General features: G+C 41.0%; 3 protein-coding genes across 4 annotated transcripts; all 3 read left to right on the forward strand.

Moving 5' to 3' along the window:
* Positions 1–207: 207 nt before the first annotated feature.
* On the forward strand, positions 208–2,042 carry LOC311004827 (tubulin alpha chain-like; the record flags this gene model as incomplete). The annotated part of the gene is made up of 3 exons (XM_083996996.1): positions 208–425; positions 800–948; positions 1,068–2,042. The coding sequence occupies exons 1-3, from the start codon at positions 305–307 to the stop codon at positions 2,040–2,042; spliced, it is 1,245 nt and encodes a 414-aa protein (XP_083853122.1). The 5' UTR covers positions 208–304.
* Positions 2,043–3,897: 1,855 nt separating this feature from the next.
* Positions 3,898–7,099, forward strand: LOC311004826 (tubulin alpha chain). Its single transcript, XM_083996995.1, has 4 exons — positions 3,898–3,984; positions 5,329–5,551; positions 5,746–5,894; positions 6,000–7,099. Exons 1-4 carry the CDS (start codon positions 3,982–3,984, stop codon positions 6,975–6,977), a joined length of 1,353 nt encoding a protein of 450 aa, XP_083853121.1. The 5' UTR covers positions 3,898–3,981; the 3' UTR covers positions 6,978–7,099.
* Positions 7,100–7,918: 819 nt separating this feature from the next.
* On the forward strand, positions 7,919–17,577 carry dnajb2 (DnaJ heat shock protein family (Hsp40) member B2). Of its 2 annotated transcripts, XM_083997507.1 has the most exons (11): positions 7,919–8,217; positions 10,303–10,393; positions 10,551–10,660; positions 10,914–10,967; positions 11,536–11,652; positions 12,010–12,084; positions 12,362–12,485; positions 13,126–13,196; positions 13,399–13,677; positions 16,991–17,062; positions 17,207–17,577. In XM_083997507.1, exons 2-10 carry the CDS (start codon positions 10,329–10,331, stop codon positions 17,017–17,019), a joined length of 924 nt encoding a protein of 307 aa, XP_083853633.1. In that variant the 5' UTR covers positions 7,919–8,217; positions 10,303–10,328; the 3' UTR covers positions 17,020–17,062; positions 17,207–17,577. The 2 variants fall into 2 exon arrangements, with proteins under 2 accessions (XP_083853633.1, XP_083853632.1); XM_083997506.1 differs by lacking the exons at positions 16,991–17,062; positions 17,207–17,577 and having other exon boundaries at positions 13,399–16,788.
* The last annotated feature ends 84 nt before the right edge of the window (positions 17,578–17,661 follow it).

Genomic DNA, 17,661 nt, shown 5'->3' on the forward strand with positions numbered 1-17,661 from the left:
ATTTACTCCGGGGAAATTTATTAATTCTGTGAGATGTTCGGCATTTGGTCAAAACTGGTGATTTTTTAAAATAAAGTGGAAAATATTGTCGGTTAACACAAAATTACATCTGCATCATAACCAGTAGAGTAGAGGAGGATATATCAAGTAAGCGGTTAACTGATGCCTCAGGAAACAAAACAGTATTATTCATTCTCTGCAGCGTGAATGTATCTCCATTCATGTGGGCCAAGCTGGGGCTCAGATTGGAAATGCATGCTGGGAGCTGTACTGCCTGGAACATGGGATCCAGCCAGATGGACAGATGCCCTCTGACAAGACTACTGGAGGAGGAGATGACTCGTTCAACACCTTCTTCAGTGAGACGGGGGCAGGGAAGCATGTCCCCAGAGCAATCTTTGTTGACCTGGAACCTACTGTCATTGGTAAAGAGCTGATGATTGTATTACAAATCAATGATTGTATAGTGACTGAATATTGGGTTGGGGTTATTGAACTCTTATCTGAACAAATGTGCAGTTCCTTACTTTAACAACGGCTCCGATACAAGACATTAACCTAAAGGTAAAATGTGCATACATATTCACATTTTGACATAAAACACAAATACTGTATTATCATTACAATAATTTTTATTATTAAAAATTTAACCAATTCATGAAAATTTCTTCTCCATCCAATAGCATAGGGAATAAAGATTCTCCATGCCGTTGTAGAAACATTCATTACAAAGCAGTTGCATTTCAACTTTAGGTTTACCCCTTCAATGCATCTGTTGGTATATGGTTTTGTCATCCAGATGAGGTGCGTACAGGAACCTACCGTCAGCTGTTCCATCCTGAGCAGCTGATTACAGGAAAAGAGGACGCTGCCAACAACTACGCCCGTGGACACTACACAATTGGCAAAGAGATCATTGATCTGGTTCTGGACAGGACTCGTAAACTGGTGAGATTACAAGAGAGTGCTTGTTTGTTTGTCTTCTCTAAAGTTGTTGTTTTTTTGTTTTTTTTTGCTTGAATTAAATATAAACTGACTCTAACTTTCCTGATCTATTGCATTCACAGGCTGATCAGTGCACTGGCCTCCAGGGTTTCCTTATCTTTCACAGCTTTGGTGGAGGCACTGGTTCAGGTTTCACCTCTCTGCTAATGGAGAGACTCTCTGTTGATTATGGTAAAAAGTCCAAGCTTGAGTTTGCCATCTACCCGGCTCCCCAGGTTTCCACAGCAGTTGTGGAGCCTTACAACTCCATCCTGACCACCCACACCACCCTGGAGCACTCTGACTGTGCCTTCATGGTAGACAATGAGGCCATATACGACATCTGCCGCAGAAACCTTGACATTGAGAGGCCGACCTACACTAACTTGAACAGGCTCATTGGCCAGATTGTGTCTTCAATCACAGCCTCACTTCGCTTTGATGGAGCCCTGAATGTCGACCTGACAGAGTTCCAGACCAACTTGGTGCCCTACCCTCGTATCCACTTCCCTCTGGCCACCTATGCCCCAGTCATCTCTGCTGAGAAAGCCTACCATGAACAGCTGTCTGTTGCTGATATTACCAACACCTGCTTTGAGCCAGCCAATCAGATGGTGAAGTGTGATCCACGTCATGGTAAATACATGGCCTGCTGTCTGCTGTATCGTGGTGATGTGGTGCCCAAAGATGTCAACTCTGCCATCGCAGCTATTAAGACCAAGCGTACCATCCAGTTTGTGGACTGGTGCCCCACAGGCTTCAAGGTTGGCATCAACTATCAGCCTCCCACTGTGGTTCCTGGTGGAGACTTGGCCAAGGTGCAGAGGGCTGTGTGTATGCTGAGCAACACCACGGCCATCGCTGAGGCCTGGGCCCGTCTTGACCACAAGTTTGACCTGATGTACGCCAAGAGGGCTTTTGTCCACTGGTATGTTGGGGAGGGCATGGAAGAGGGAGAGTTCTCAGAGGCCAGAGAAGATATGGCTGCCCTGGAGAAGGATTATGAAGAAGTTGGCACAGACAGCCTGGGAGAGGAGGATGAAGGAGAAGAATATTGAGGCCTGGACTTGAGCCAAAGTAGATTAATCCTTTTTTTCCCTCTTTTCTTTTTCTTTTTTACAATAGGGCATAGAAGTTTTGTATATGTCATTTCATCAATAAAAGAAAAAGAAAAAAGTGTTGTTTCAGATGATGGCACATTTTCAAATCTCTAATAATATTATCCAATCAAAAAATCCGAGCCACCCAATCCCAAAAACTAATCCTAAATATTAGATGACCATCCCAGAAAATAAATTGCATGAAATCAGTTATGGTAATTTACAAAAAAAAATAAAAATAAAAAGAACATGGTATAACATATCTTGCTTTGGGCCTTTGAAGGTCTTTTCTTTCTGCAGTATCAGCCTAAGAAACTTAGACCAAACCCTCTCTTTTGTGCACCTCCCCCCACTATCCTCTCCCATGTGGAATGTAAGTTATGAAAGGGCTCCTATGTCAGTTTCTATATGCCATTCAGCTGTGACTCTGTGAGAGCGAGAGAGAGAGAAAATAACTGACTAAGTCACTGACTAGCGTTGTTTGTGTAGCTCATGCTCAGACAGCGGCCTGCAGGAACAATAGGATCCCAGTTATGTATGAATCACAGCTACGTGATCCTATGAGGCCTGCTGAATAAATGTACCAAAGATAATCAAAAAACTTGGCTCATTGTTTCTCAGATGTTTTTGTTTGTTTGATGAAACTTTTATATTACTAGTTTCTTGGTTAATAATCAGTTTCTTCTGCACTTTCTCAATTACCTAATTTAAATCAAAACTCTACATATTTCAATATCATTTTGTCATATTAACACTAACTGTAAGGATCCTGCTTTCCATTTTCCTTTCTCACTATAAAAGCACATATCCCTTGCATTTCACGATCAACAATAAAGAACTTCATATCATGTCATATCATATCGTGTGTGATTATTCTTTTGATTATTTCTTTCTTTTTTTTTATCAGGGAGAAACATAGTCATTCCAGCACCATTACACACATACAGAGCTAAAACAAAAACATGTATTTGGACAATTGTGCTAACATATTCTCCAAGCTATTACTCTCCCTTTCATTTTACAATGTATAAAATAGGAACATTTGAACAAAGGAAGTCACATTTACTCATTTTTCCATCAAGATTAATAGACTGGTACTTCAAGCTATGTAATCTTTTGATGATTTCATACCATACATACAGTCTGTTTCATACAGACACAGGGTGTACTATGTGTGTGTGGGTGCAGATGCATGCATAAAATAAAAATAATCTCATCTTCTAGTTTACTGTGCGTTGAAAAAGTTAAGCGTCCCGTCTTTCATGTGTCCCCCTGTTTAGTTAAGCTGTTTCCTGTTTTATTTTGAAATCCAGTGTCCTGTTTGCCTGCATGCTCCCTATTACTCACCTGTGTCTGACTGCACCACCAGTGTCTTGTTTCCTTGTTATATTTAACTGCAGTGTTCTCTCCTTGTCTTGGATTGTCTGTTGTGCTGCGTCTCAATGTCCTGAGTTCATCCTCTGAGTTTTTCCCTGCATGTTCCTCTCCACACCCTGAAATAAAGCTTTGCATGCTAATAAACTACCTCTGAAGTTCAATACCTCACCACAAACGATTACGGTCTCACTCACATGCAAATTGAGAAAATAGTGCACTAGTGCGAGAAAATCACAGAGTGCTCTTTTTCCCCCACATATAAGCACATAAACTCTAACTGAAAAACAAAACTGTTGAATATAATGGTGGATAACATGACATAAAGTAAAAGGGACTTCCCTCTCTCTTTTCTTTTTTTAAACTGCTGTTCCCTCCCGCAAATTAGCTATGCAGCTGCTTACTGTGGTTTCCTGCCTGCCCCCTCCACATCCTTGCCTATATAAACCCTGACTCTCCCTCTCCTCCTCACTTCTGCCTTGTGTCTGAATCCTCAACGTCGGTCGTAGGACAAGCAGACAAAATGGTGAGTAACTGCTGATGACGTATAGGTTAGAAATTTCCAGTCTTTCTTTCCTTCATCCTGCCTTTGTCTATGTTTCCTAGCATCCGATGGATTACACAGTGAGGCCTCTTTAATTCTCACAGGGACTCTGCTGTGGAGTTGAAGGTTACTGATACAAAAGCAGCTCTATCCTATTATGTGATAGTAGTTCTGAGCTGGATTTATAATGGAATTGAGCAGTCTCGGCCAGATAACAGGCACTTTGAGTTAGTCTGCTGTCACATGTTCATACTTGTTTGCTATGTCACAGCTAGTCATAAAACAGGAAACAAAGGGAGGAAAGGGGTACAGTACGTGGAGACATAATAGTATGCTTGTTGAGAAATTGGAGTTTTCATTGCTAAGGAGTGACCGGGGTAATCGTGGCAGTGGGGGGATGGATAAAGGGAAGAAAGAGAAAAGAGGAGTGGTCTGGCCCAGACAGTATAAGTTAGTTGGCAGCCATTTTGCAGCTGTTAGGAGTTTTTGGTTTGGGAGAGATATGGAGAGGGATAGAGGGATAGAGAGAGAGAGAGGAAGGGAGGGTGGGACGGGGAGAGAGAGAGAGAGAGAGACAGGGGGAGAGACATCCCAGACTGTTACACAGCACTATGCAGCTGGGCAGGATGGGGGAGGAGAGAGGCACAAAAGGGGAGGGAGTCAGGAAAGGGAGGAGGTACAGGATGAAGAAGTGGGGCGAGGTTTTCCTATCTTCTTGAGGCAAGCCCTTCCTGTCTGCCACATAATGCTTACTTTGCCGTCTCATTTAAAAAAAGAAAAAAAATAACTCATAAAATGGACTTAGGCCTTCAAACTACATTGAATATGTCCTATCAACGTGTATTAGATTTTTATGCAGCAGTCCGTAAGTGCAGACTGTGGTCATTCAATAGTTGCTCTCATTTAAATGCTGACTTCTTTGTCCACTCTGAGTGACAGAGGCCTTTAACGTTCTGCTCTGGCCAACACTCCTCTCAAGTTTCTTTGCCAACTCAGCTGCTTTGTCTAAACTGATACCAGACACCCTCCCACTGTAACAATTGTCACAGAACAAGACATTAAAATAGCCACCATAAAGCAGCATATAGTAATCATGAATAACATGAACCCACTAAACTGAACAATATGAGCCAACCTGGAATACACTGCCGCCTTCTGGCCAACTGTGTTATTCAATCCATTTACACTTATTTTTATGTATTCTTTGTTGGAAAAACAAAGTTCTTCTATGTAAAATATGTACAGTAACACATGTGCTGGGCAGTAAATATACCGTGTGTCTGTAAACACCTTCTTTAACCAATCTCCCACCCTTCATTTATTCAGCGCGAGTGTATTTCTATGCATGTCGGCCAAGCCGGCGCCCAGATGGGCAATGCATGCTGGGAGCTGTACTGCCTGGAACATGGGATCCAGCCAGATGGACAGATGCCCTCTGACAAGACTATTGGAGGAGGAGATGACTCGTTCAACACCTTCTTCAGTGAGACGGGGGCAGGGAAGCATGTCCCCAGAGCAATCTTTGTTGACCTGGAACCTACTGTCATCGGTCAGTAGTCCATATTATTTTCCATAATTCATCTTGTTCATTTCATCTTGTTTGATTTTAACTTGTGCACATAAAACATTGCATCATTATCATAATGGTGCTCTGCTTTTAGAGTGCAATGATACAGCTTAAATGCTTGCAAAGTGTGGGGCTGATGGTATACATTTGATCTTACACTTTTCTTTTAATTATAGATGAGGTGCGTACAGGAACCTACCGTCAGCTGTTCCACCCCGAGCAGCTGATTACAGGAAAAGAGGACGCTGCCAACAACTACGCCCGTGGACACTACACAATTGGCAAGGAGATCATTGATCTGGTTCTGGACAGGACTCGTAAACTGGTGAGAGCCTTGTGAAGTGGTGACCTTTCCATTTCTGATTTCATATTTTAAGGATTGTTAAATCAGAGTTTGATTTTGATTAACCAAACCAAATTTTCCTTTCAGGCTGACCAGTGCACGGGCCTCCAGGGTTTCCTAATCTTCCACAGCTTTGGTGGAGGCACTGGCTCAGGTTTCACCTCCCTGTTAATGGAGAGACTCTCTGTTGATTATGGAAAGAAATCAAAACTTGAGTTTGCCGTCTACCCAGCTCCCCAGGTTTCCACAGCAGTTGTGGAGCCTTACAACTCCATCCTGACCACCCACACCACCCTGGAGCACTCTGACTGTGCCTTCATGGTAGACAATGAGGCCATATACGACATCTGCCGCAGAAACCTTGACATTGAGAGGCCGACCTACACTAACCTGAACAGGCTCATTGGCCAGATTGTGTCTTCAATCACAGCCTCACTTCGCTTTGATGGAGCCCTGAATGTCGACCTGACAGAGTTCCAGACCAACTTGGTGCCCTACCCTCGTATCCACTTCCCTCTGGCCACCTATGCCCCAGTCATCTCTGCGGAGAAAGCCTACCATGAGCAGCTGTCAGTTGCTGACATCACTAATGCCTGCTTTGAGCCAGCCAATCAGATGGTGAAGTGTGATCCACGTCATGGTAAATACATGGCCTGCTGTCTGCTGTATCGTGGTGATGTGGTGCCCAAAGATGTCAACTCTGCCATCGCAGCTATTAAGACCAAGCGTACCATCCAGTTTGTGGACTGGTGCCCCACAGGCTTCAAGGTTGGCATCAACTATCAGCCTCCCACTGTGGTTCCTGGTGGAGACTTGGCCAAGGTGCAGAGGGCTGTGTGTATGCTGAGCAACACCACGGCTATCGCTGAGGCCTGGGCCCGTCTTGACCACAAGTTTGACCTTATGTACGCCAAGAGGGCTTTTGTCCACTGGTATGTTGGGGAGGGCATGGAAGAGGGAGAGTTCTCAGAGGCCAGAGAAGATATGGCTGCCCTGGAGAAGGATTATGAAGAAGTTGGCACTGACAGCCTGGGAGAGGAGGATGAAGAGGGAGAGGAGTATTGAAGCGTCAAGCATCATCACACATTCCAAATGTTATCATGAACGTAACACATTCCCAGCAACATTCTGATAACCTGTGGTGGTGATATGTCAGTATTATCAATAAAGTTCCCATGAAACACTTTGCACAAGCTCGTAATCATTCATCAAGCTCTCTATAGATTATCTGTATAAAGGACAAAATACTAAGGTAAAATTAAACCACTTGCAAAGGAAATTCCAGTTTCTTTGTGTCTTGCCAATCCCCTGCCTCTTTGTGCCCTGTCATGACTAAGTCAGAAAACACTCAAAGGGCTAGGCTGGTCTCACTGCTGCAGTTACTTTCTCGGCCACCAGATGGAAGTAATGTGAACACTTAGTAAAGTTGTGGCAGTTGATTAGTCCTCACATTTTAGAATTCGGTCAGTTAAACATTCACAAATAATACACTTAGGCTACATAATGAACTTTTCAAGTGATCCTGATCAGCGATATCTCTTGAGTGAAACGGTAGGCCTAAATATATGACTGAATAGGCGAAGGATTCACATAACCAAAAATAAAGTTTGATTTAAAATGCTCTAAAACATGTAGGCTATTCAGATTCTTCCAGGAGTGCTTAAACATAAAGTATAGGCTACAAACACAAAAGTTCTAATTTAACAGAAAATTGTACCTATAAGAAAAGTTCCATTACAGTAGGCTAAATGAATTCAGTCCAACAATGTAGATTGATCTTTTGAAACAGCTGAGAAATATCGGTGATTATTATTTGTTCTACATCGAGCTTGAATGGTTGGCTATTTGCATACTCAGGTTTTATAGCGCGCGTGTGTGTGTATTTGTCTGTATTATTATCACAGAGCAACAGGCAGACACACGGGGGGAGGAGGGCGGGTCTGATGACGCTACCAAACACAGGCATTTTCTAGACGCTCTATTTTCTTCTGTCAGTTGACACAGTGACGTAGCGCGTGCAGCTTAGACCAGCACGCGCGGCTAACGGGTCGGTCTATCCGCTTGTTTTTGCCCGGTGGTGGGGCCAGTCTGGGTTAGACCGGAGGGACAACGGCTCCGTACCGTGGGTCTGAATCGGCAGAGAGGACAGGCAGGCAGACTGAGCAGAGGAGGGCGTGAGGCTGTCACGAAGAGAGGGGGAGCGCATACCAGAGGCACCGTCACCATAACTAATTCATTGTTGGTCCAAACCCAGTGGACAGTGGACACACGGCTGAACTCACTAATTAGGCCGAAGGACTCAGAGGTAGGTCTGGCACACCGCAGCTTCATGGCTAGTCGTTATTAAGTTGTTGTCTCTACATCAAGGAGCATGTGTAGCAGCTGCACTTCACTGTAACGTTACATGTCCAAGTTTACATGAAAGGGAACATTATGACACCGAAATAACAAATAACAGCAACGGTACCTTTAATGTTGAATAGCTACAGTAGCAGCTGTGTGCATCTGCCCGTGTATGTAAGTTTGTGTAGGCCCACAGTCATGTCAGCAGCAGTTGTCAGATGCCACAACGCTAGAAATAAACATAGTAATAATACATGTGTGAGCGCATGGCTGGTCCCGAGGGAGCACAGAAAGTTAAGTTTAGTTATTTCACCTCAGTTTGGAAACTCCCCCTCCAACCCCAAAACTGTAACTTAGCAGTCCACTAATAAGATTGGTATGGGGTTAGGGTTAGCATGGTGACTCGGACAGTGTCTATAATGGAACCACTGACTGTACTGAGGGCTCATCATTTCAAGGGCGCTTGATGGTTTCACTTTGAAGGGTTTATGCTAAAATATATTCATTAATGAATTTATTTGTTATTATCAACAGCATTTTGATAGGACCGTCACCTTATTGATAACTAAATCAGTACCTGATTTAGTATGCAGGAAAATCACTTTTTCTGCTGTAGTGCAACTTATCACTGACCTTTTTATTGAATGCATGTCAAATGAACAGGAAACATGTTGTTATCTAAAACATTTCGCAAATCATTATCACAAATTCAGTCCAAACTGTTTATTTTATGGTGTTGTCTAATTATAATAGCCCACAGCATGTGTTGCATTCAGTTGTTTGTTTAGTAATGTCCACTGTTGGCCCACACCTCTGTGCTAATTATTTTTAAGTTATGGCCATAGATGTGAGACTTAGATTCGAGTATTGTTTCTAGCCTAACTCAAAATGGCTCTCAACAATTCATTACTCACAGCTTGTGGGATGCATGATGACTCATGGCTTTTATAACTCATGTATTACTGAAGCAGGGGAACAGCAGATCAATCAATTAAAGACAGAATTTATTGTTGTCTTGAATGAGTCCAAAACTTTGGTTGACATGTGTGTTCCCCTTGGTAAGTAAGCAACCAAGTAACCTCATCATACAGTAGATGTTGCAGAGACACAGAGACCAAAGATTAGCTCAATACTCAGTATGCTGAAAAATTACAGGATGTAACTGAACAACATGTAGCCTAATAATGGTGAAAGTTGTCCTGTACTAACAGATGCAGCAACGCTACAGACAAAAACAGACCAAACAGAAAAGGTTTATGATGTTTAAATTTCCATACCTGCATTTGTCATCACTTTATTGTACTAGATCTGAAGCAACTATGTTTACAGTATACTTTGTCTGCTCAACTTGCTGCGTTTGGCCATTAGTCTGCAAATTTAAGCACAGAGCTATGTCTCTATTTTTTGTGCACTTACCGAGGTTTTCCAAACTTTTCATAATCAGAGACATTGCTTGGATCAATGCAGATTGTGCATGTTGAATCAGATTTGATCATATTCCTTACTCTTAAAGCAGAAGTAAGGGATCCGGTCGTTTTCGCTAATGCTGCGTTCCAGGCAGGCTTTTGAAACCGTAAATTACAGCTTCAAGTCACAACTTACGACTTTGTAGCGTTCCAGGCAACCCACTCGTGTTTTTCCGACCTGTTTTACCGGTGAAAGTCACTATAACGGCCACTCGTAACTTCTGACCCGTGAACTCGTACCAGATCGAACTGGTACGACTTCACAGGTCGGAAAAACACGAGTTACGAGTTTCCTTGAACACACCATAACAGTCCTCGTCCCTACGTCACCACATTCACGGCGTCCCTTGGCTGCACACAGCCCTGCATGCTGTTCTCTCTCCTCATTGGATAAAAACTGTAGGATACGATAAATGTTTTCTCCTCGGCTCAGAGCAGAGCAGAGTGACTGACAGACCCGTGTTTCGGTCCAAACACTCTATGTAAGTGATTGCTGTTGGAAGATATAACTATTTAAGACTTATATTAACACAAATATATCACTTACTTCTGCTTTAAAACCTCATGTATCTTCATTTCAGACAGGTGAGGAGTGACAGGTGTTGACATGGTGGATTACTATAACATCCTGGGAGTGTCCAAAACAGCCTCTCAGGATGACATCAAGAAGGCGTGAGTACCTGAGACTCTCTATGCCAGGAATAAACAATATGGCATCATGATTTTACTTAAGTAGAAATTTTTGCATAGAGATCGTGTTGTGTTAGTGGATGTGTTTGTATATATTTATTTACTTGTGTATGAGTCAGTGTTTGTGTTGTGTCTTTAGGTACAGGAAACTGGCTCTGAAATGGCATCCTGACAAAAACCCAGATAACAAGGAGGAGGCAGAGAGAAAATTTAAAGAACTTGCTGAAGCTTATGAAGTCCTGTCTGACAGTAAGTCGTAACAGTTTCTGTGTATGTGTGTGTGTGTGTGTGTGTGCGTGTGTGTGATCATTATCCATGCTGTGAGTCATGAATCTCAATACTTAACATTATATAAATATACAATTATAACACATTAGTGTAAATTCAGTAGTAGTAATTTCTAATTGTATAGGTGTAATGGAACTTTGTAGGAGAAAAAGAGAGAGATGTTTTGATGACATTTGATTCCATCATTAAACTGTACTCTTTTCCTTTTTCACAGAGAGTAAGCGTGATGCATATGACAGATATGGAAATGACAGAATGAGACACACAGGTACATAAAACTTCTGCTATTGAGACCCGGTTGCACTTATAATTGTTATAGTTTGGAAAATCATACAACTAAGGAACACATGAATTGAGTTTTAATAGAAGAATATCTCAGCCAAAGTAATATCCATAAACTGTAGTACTGTACACTGTTGCCGTGCAAATTTACATTTTGGGAATTATGATGTTTCAGCATTAATCTAACCTAATGAGATGGGCGGGCACAGCAAGTCCATTGTGGGTTTAATTTTTGGAATGGCCACTGAGAGATCACCCTTCACGTTTAGACATGATCTGTACATGTCTAAATGTGATGAGGAAAATGTATTTGCATGGTTTTATTTTAAATTTAAATTACTACTTTTCATCTTTTGTAAAATTATTGTTAAAACATATTTATTCAGTTTTATTTGATTCCTGGAAATCATCTTGCGATTCCACCCTCGGCTCCTTGCGACCCCCCCTTTGGGAAGCCCTGCCATAGGCTAAAGTTTAGGACTGTCGATGTGTTTTTGTAATTCTCTTCTTTGTTGTCCCCTCGCCCACATGACACTGGTGACTTCACTTCCCAGGTTCCTCCAGCTCTGACTTCTCACCAGACCTCTCAGGATTCACCTTCACATTCCGCAGCCCAGATGAGGTGTTCAGAGAGTTTTTTGGTGGCCAGGATCCCTTTGCTAATTTCTTTGGTAAGTTATCAAGATCATACTGTACTGTGTGTGTGGGGTTCTGTTAGCATTTTTATAACAATGTTTTTTGGATGGTTAAACTTCTATTCAGTGAGGAAATTGAATGTGTGTTGGTTGGTGGGGTGATATATTACGGTAAAATGAAGAATATAATCAAACGACTGTTTTTAGTTCCAGTGAATTAGACTCAGGACAACTTTTAAATCCTACTTTGAAAATCACCACTTATTATCCATTCAGTTGTGGTCCAATAATTGGTCCAATGTCCTTAAAAGAGAAGATCCCAGTGCTTGATTAAAGTTTAACCTTTAAAAAAGTAAAGTAACAGACATATTTATGTCTCTTTCTCTCATTCAGATGACTTCTCATCATTTGGAGGCTCATCCTCACGCCTGGGTCCCAGTCGATTTTTCTCCTTCCCTTCAACTAAAGGTGAACAGCCACTTATTGTATGAAGAAGCTGCCAGAACACCTCAAACAAAGTAACAGTCAGCAATTTCAGTAACAGTCAGAAACATGTATTGAATTCCATGGTAACATAGTAATGATACCAGTGTTTCATGCTGAATTATCAGGTAGGTTAATAATTTCTGCAGTGATTTAATGGGAGTAGCACTACTTAAGCACAGACCTGGGTACTGTAAACCAAATTGAATCAAGCTTTTACATTGTCCTTTCTGTTCTTCTGTTTCATGATCTGCTCATCCAGTTGACTTTACTTCCTTCTCCACCTTGGGAGGCCTGGATGGAATGGAGAGCATGGGTGGAGGCAACTTCAAATCAATTTCTACCTCCACTCGTATCGTAAATGGAAAACGCACCACTACCAAGAAGTATGTAATGTCTTTCCTAAAAATAAAACAGAAAAAAAACTAACTGGGTTAACTGTATCTAAAGTGAAATATTTAGAGAAAAACATCTGAAACCTGCCAGTGTCACTCTCATTCCAGCTAGACAAACATTGAGACAAACATAGTAACATTAGTTACTGCTCTATAGTTACAGATTTGGAAAACACTATAAACACTCACTATATTTGTAGCTCGTAACCATGCAGAGGGTATGAAGGAATTTTGCATGCAGATGTTATATAACTGTAAAACCCCCGTCTACAAAGTTTAGCGGTTTGCTTAACTATTTCCTCTCTCGTCTTGTCATTTTATGTCACAAATGTCATTTTAATACTTTGCTTTATTTTTTATTTTTTTCATTTAATTGCAACAGGATATTTAGTAATTTATTTGATTGACTCAATTCTATTTTTACAAACTACAAACTGTGCCTGAATACTGTACCTGTGATTTTAGTATGGTACCTACAAACATAAAACGTTAGCTTTAGACTCCAGGCAATTGTATTGAGGATTCAAAGTCGTGAAAATAATCCAGAAGCCTATGTAAAAATCACAATGGCTTTTTGTGGAGGGAACCAGGGTGATGCAAACCATTTATCTGCATTTTGTCTTCTTCACAGGATAAAGGAGAATGGGCAGGAAAGAACAGAAATAGAGGAGGATGGGGTGTTAAAAAGTGTCCTCATTAATGGTAAGAACACACACACTGAATTTTGTGATTGATAAAAGTAAAGACAAAAAACTAGTGTTTTCAGGAGTAATATTATAAATTAATTTCATTTTGTAACTATTGTTGCCACTGTTCGTTATGTATGTGTGTGCATAATGTTACTTCATGTTGCTTGTGCAATGTGCACATACACACCTTTTGTTATTATTGTGTGGTGTTTCAGGTGTGGAAGATGAAATGGCCCTTGCTTTAGAGCTAAGCCGACGAGAGGGACAGTCCCATCCCTCCCCAAAGAGGCCAGGAATCCAAAACAGACCACCTGCCAGCCCATTCTCTGCAGCCACACATCGATCATTTAGCTCCGCCCCATTTTACAACTATGGAGAGACTGCGGGAAGTAGCGATGATGATGAAGATGACGAAGACCTGCAGATGGCTTTGGCATGCAGCCTGTCAGAATTGGAAGCACAGCAGAGAGCAGCTGCTACTGACTTCATATCAGGTGCTGGGGGTGGGGGCCCTGCCATTAGTAGCAAAACGTTTAAGACAAAAAATGTTTATGTATCTAGTAACACAAAGGTTTTTACTAATGAGAAATCTGATGAGGGGCAGTTTAAAATGGGCTCGGAGCTCGGAGATAAGAGGGAAAAGACAGGAAAGGGAACAAGTGAGCCAGGCTTCTCTCCTGAGTCACCCACAAGCTCCACCACTTCGCCACTAAGCCAGAGCAGTGAGGAAGAGCTTGAACCTGCAATAAAGAATAGTGATGCCAGGGAAAAAAAGAAAAAGAAGTGTGGGTGTACTGTGTGCTGAAGCGGTGTGCATGTATATTTGCAATGCCTTATTATTCTTTATACTTACCTCAGTGTTCTGCTTACAGCTGGACTCTAATGTGATTGCCAGACACTTCATTTGAAGCAGTGGCTCAGCCAATGACTATTACTGAGGATTACATGTAGTCTTAACACCGCTGAAGGAGACAGTGAGTCAGCTTTGACAGGGTCTGTTGATTTTTGAAGGTTTTCTTTGTTGATAGCCGATCCAGACATTTCCATCTATTCTGCCACAATGAAGGCAAATAGTTTAAGTTTAACTTTATGCCTGTGAAGCAATACAGAGTGTTCATGAATGACTTGTGTAAATTTGCCAAATATTTCTACTGAGTTACTTACAGAAAAGAGTGACAATAAGTTAGAATTTAGATGTATCCAAGTTGCCAGCGATTTGATCAGATGCTCTCAAATCATTGTGTGTGTGTTTGTTTATATATATATATGCGTGTGTGTGTGTGTGTGTGTGTGTGTGTTTTTGACACCTTGCCATAGAACTTTCTCATTCAAGCCCTTTGGCAAAGGCAGTGTGTCAGAGCTGTGGCACTTTCAGTTCAGCCGGAAACAATAGATCAAAATCAAAAGTAGGCCACAGAACTTTCTCCTGTCACTGTCATCATGACAGAAAAACTTATTAAAGCCTATTCGGTGGTCAACTGACTAATGTAACTAATGCAAAGCATGAAATAGTGAAGCCAACCATACACTCACTTTCTTTGCAAATACAAATACATTGTAAATATAGCACAAAATACATGCTGCCCTGTCAGAACAGGCAACCCAGCTTTTCTATTTTTATGTGTAATGAGGATCTTATGTATCATTACAGCTGGGTACGTGTTGGCCTTAATGAACTTTTATGAGAAAGTCATCAGTATTTTTGATGAGACTGTAGACTGTAGTTTGACAAAACGTAATGGAGGCAAATCCCGATGTAGAATGTGTACAGCATTTTGATCTAATGTAACAGATGGTCATGCTTATGATATTTTATAGTTTGATTCCTTTGGTGCCTTCGCACATTTTTACTGTTGTTTACTGTACCTGCAATATCACTGTCTGTCTCTGCCAGAAAAACATATATTTTAAGCAAAGCAAATATAGTTCAGTAGATGAGGTGCCCCAAGGTTTTCTTTCAATACTCCCCCTCCAGTCAATATTTCCCCCCATAGACGAAGATGGGACAGTAAACCTTGCATAAGTGATTGAGTTTGTCAATTTTAGCTTAAACAAAACACTTTAGTCTAATTCATTGGCCTGATTACAAATGTGAGGTAGAAGAGATGCAGTAGCTACGTTTCCTAAAGTGCACCTGAGGAAAAAACTATACATCTACTCCAGTTGAGCTGTCCTGTGTGCAGAATTACTCAGGCTGTCATCCTCCAGGGCAGCTCCCTAAGCCTAGCTCCATACACCTGCACTGATTATCTCTAGGCTTCTGCCTGAGACAAAAATGCATGTTTAAATTATGAATTCAATCTGCCAATATAAAGGACATGTCTTAATAAATGAAAATAGGCAGAAAGTATGTGGGGAGACAGACCATGTTTTGACTTGTCAAGTGATATTACTGCAATTCATGGAGTTTCTGTAACAGGTCAGCTTAGCTGCTGCTGCGGTGGGTGTAGTGTCTCACTGGAGCAGCAGTGTGTTTCCTTGTTTTCCTCATTTGCACTGGATCTCGACATTTAAGTAGCATGGTGTGTAGTTTTAGGCAGAGGCCTGCCTGTAATTTGCACACTCTTAGACATGTAAACAAAGAGGAAAGAATAGACTTTCACATCTAGCTCGTCTGCCCAAAGTGTGTGTGTGTTTGAGAGAGAGAGTAAACTGAGCTGCTGAATGTTAAGTTACCATGGTGCTGCAGGATGAAACCTCAACGTGCCTGACTGTAATGAAATGAAAACAAATTGGCAATTTATTCTCATCACACTCACACACACGCACGCATATGCGCTCACATAGCACACACACAAATACAGAGCTATTTCAAATGTGATTGTTGCTGTATCAGTGAAGTCTGAAATTAACAGGAAGTCCTGTTGGTGCCAAACACTAAGGTATTAAAAATCTATACTACTATCAGTAAAATGTAGGAATAAATTGTGGTTGTTGTTTTTTTTTTCTTACTAATGGTCAAAGACATACCTGTCTTAATAAGTAATTTACTACAGGCAGTGTCCCGTTTATTTGGTTGTCATACATTTTTCATGAGTGTAAGAGCTATTTTATATTTTGCATGGGTTTTACTTGCATTTTTTTTAAGAGATAGCTATCATCACTGGCACAAAATGAGCACAGCATCAGCTTTAACAAATTCAAATAATTAGGGCTCCGAGTGTCCTCTCCAAACTGTTACTTTGTGTGGAGAGGGAATTGGAGAGAAAAAGGGAGATGACTTATCTTATACAACATATCAGCCTGTGTTATTTGTACGCAATTGAACTGCCAAGTGCTATTGTTCTTTTTTTATTTTCAGATTGTTAAAAGAGAAATAACAAATAAAAACTGAGCTTAAAGAGTTGGCATATTTGATTTTTTTCAGAATATAGCAGTAACAGTCATGTATATTTCTCCTCTTTTGCTCTAATTCCATGATTCACATCAACTATGCAGTATATCATGACTACAGAATGATAATACATTTACTTTACAATAAAGGTATGACGTCTATTCTAAATGACTCCTCCTGATTCCCTGGAGCAGATGCAGATGAGCCATTTTAAAATTATTGCGTGTCATTTAGAACATAATTTATTCTTCTTACGGTAGGTAACATTTTTATCATCCTGTATGGTATCTAAACCAACATGTCTCCACTTACACATTTGAGGACTGCCCATGTTTTCTTTCTTTCCTTGCTCTGTCTTTCTCTGATTTGCCCTGATCCATTCTGTGTTCTGGTTTCCATATCCAGTCAAACATACATTGGATTTAAGTTGGACTTTGTGGCTTTTGTCTTACACTTCCTGCTTCCTGTTTCAGACTCAGACTTCGAGGCCTTCACAAGCTAACCTGTTTGGCTCATGCTGCTCTGTGTCCTAGCGCTGACCTGAGGTAAAGAACCAGTGTAAATCTGAGGCACCCTGAAAATAGCCCCTTCGTACTCTCTTACCCCTTTAGGAGGTCAGTTTAGATGAAGTGAAGCCCATTTGCATTACTGATGAACTGTAACATGTATTTGTGCATCTATTTTTACAGGTCAAAGGTCAGTTCCCCATGATGCACTTATCTGTCTCTGCCCACCACCGCTCCTACATGTACCTGCTGAATGACACTTAAAAACAAGAGAAAAAAAAGCCCTGTATTTTATATGTACAGTATATGTCTGAATGTGTGTTCATTGCTCACTGAAGGGGCAAAAGACTGGAAACTTTGTATTTTTAACCCAAGGAAATAGTTCTAATTATCTCTGCATTAAATAATTATATTTTAATTAACTTTGTTCTGGGAAAGCAGATGCAATATATACAGTATGTAATTATTGTTAAAAGAGTAGAAAATTGCACTGGAAATCAATTATCCCTGGAAATGGAAAAGGATGCATAAGGCAAAGGAATGTTCTCTGAAATAAAGCACTTCTGATTACACTGAATTGGTCCGTAGCAGTTCATCTTCAAAAAACTAATATCAAACAACTGAGAATAAAATGTCCC

This window comes from Trachurus trachurus (genome assembly GCF_905171665.1).
Source record: "Trachurus trachurus genome assembly, chromosome: 21".
In the NCBI taxonomy this organism is placed as follows: Eukaryota; Metazoa; Chordata; class Actinopteri; order Carangiformes; family Carangidae; genus Trachurus; species Trachurus trachurus.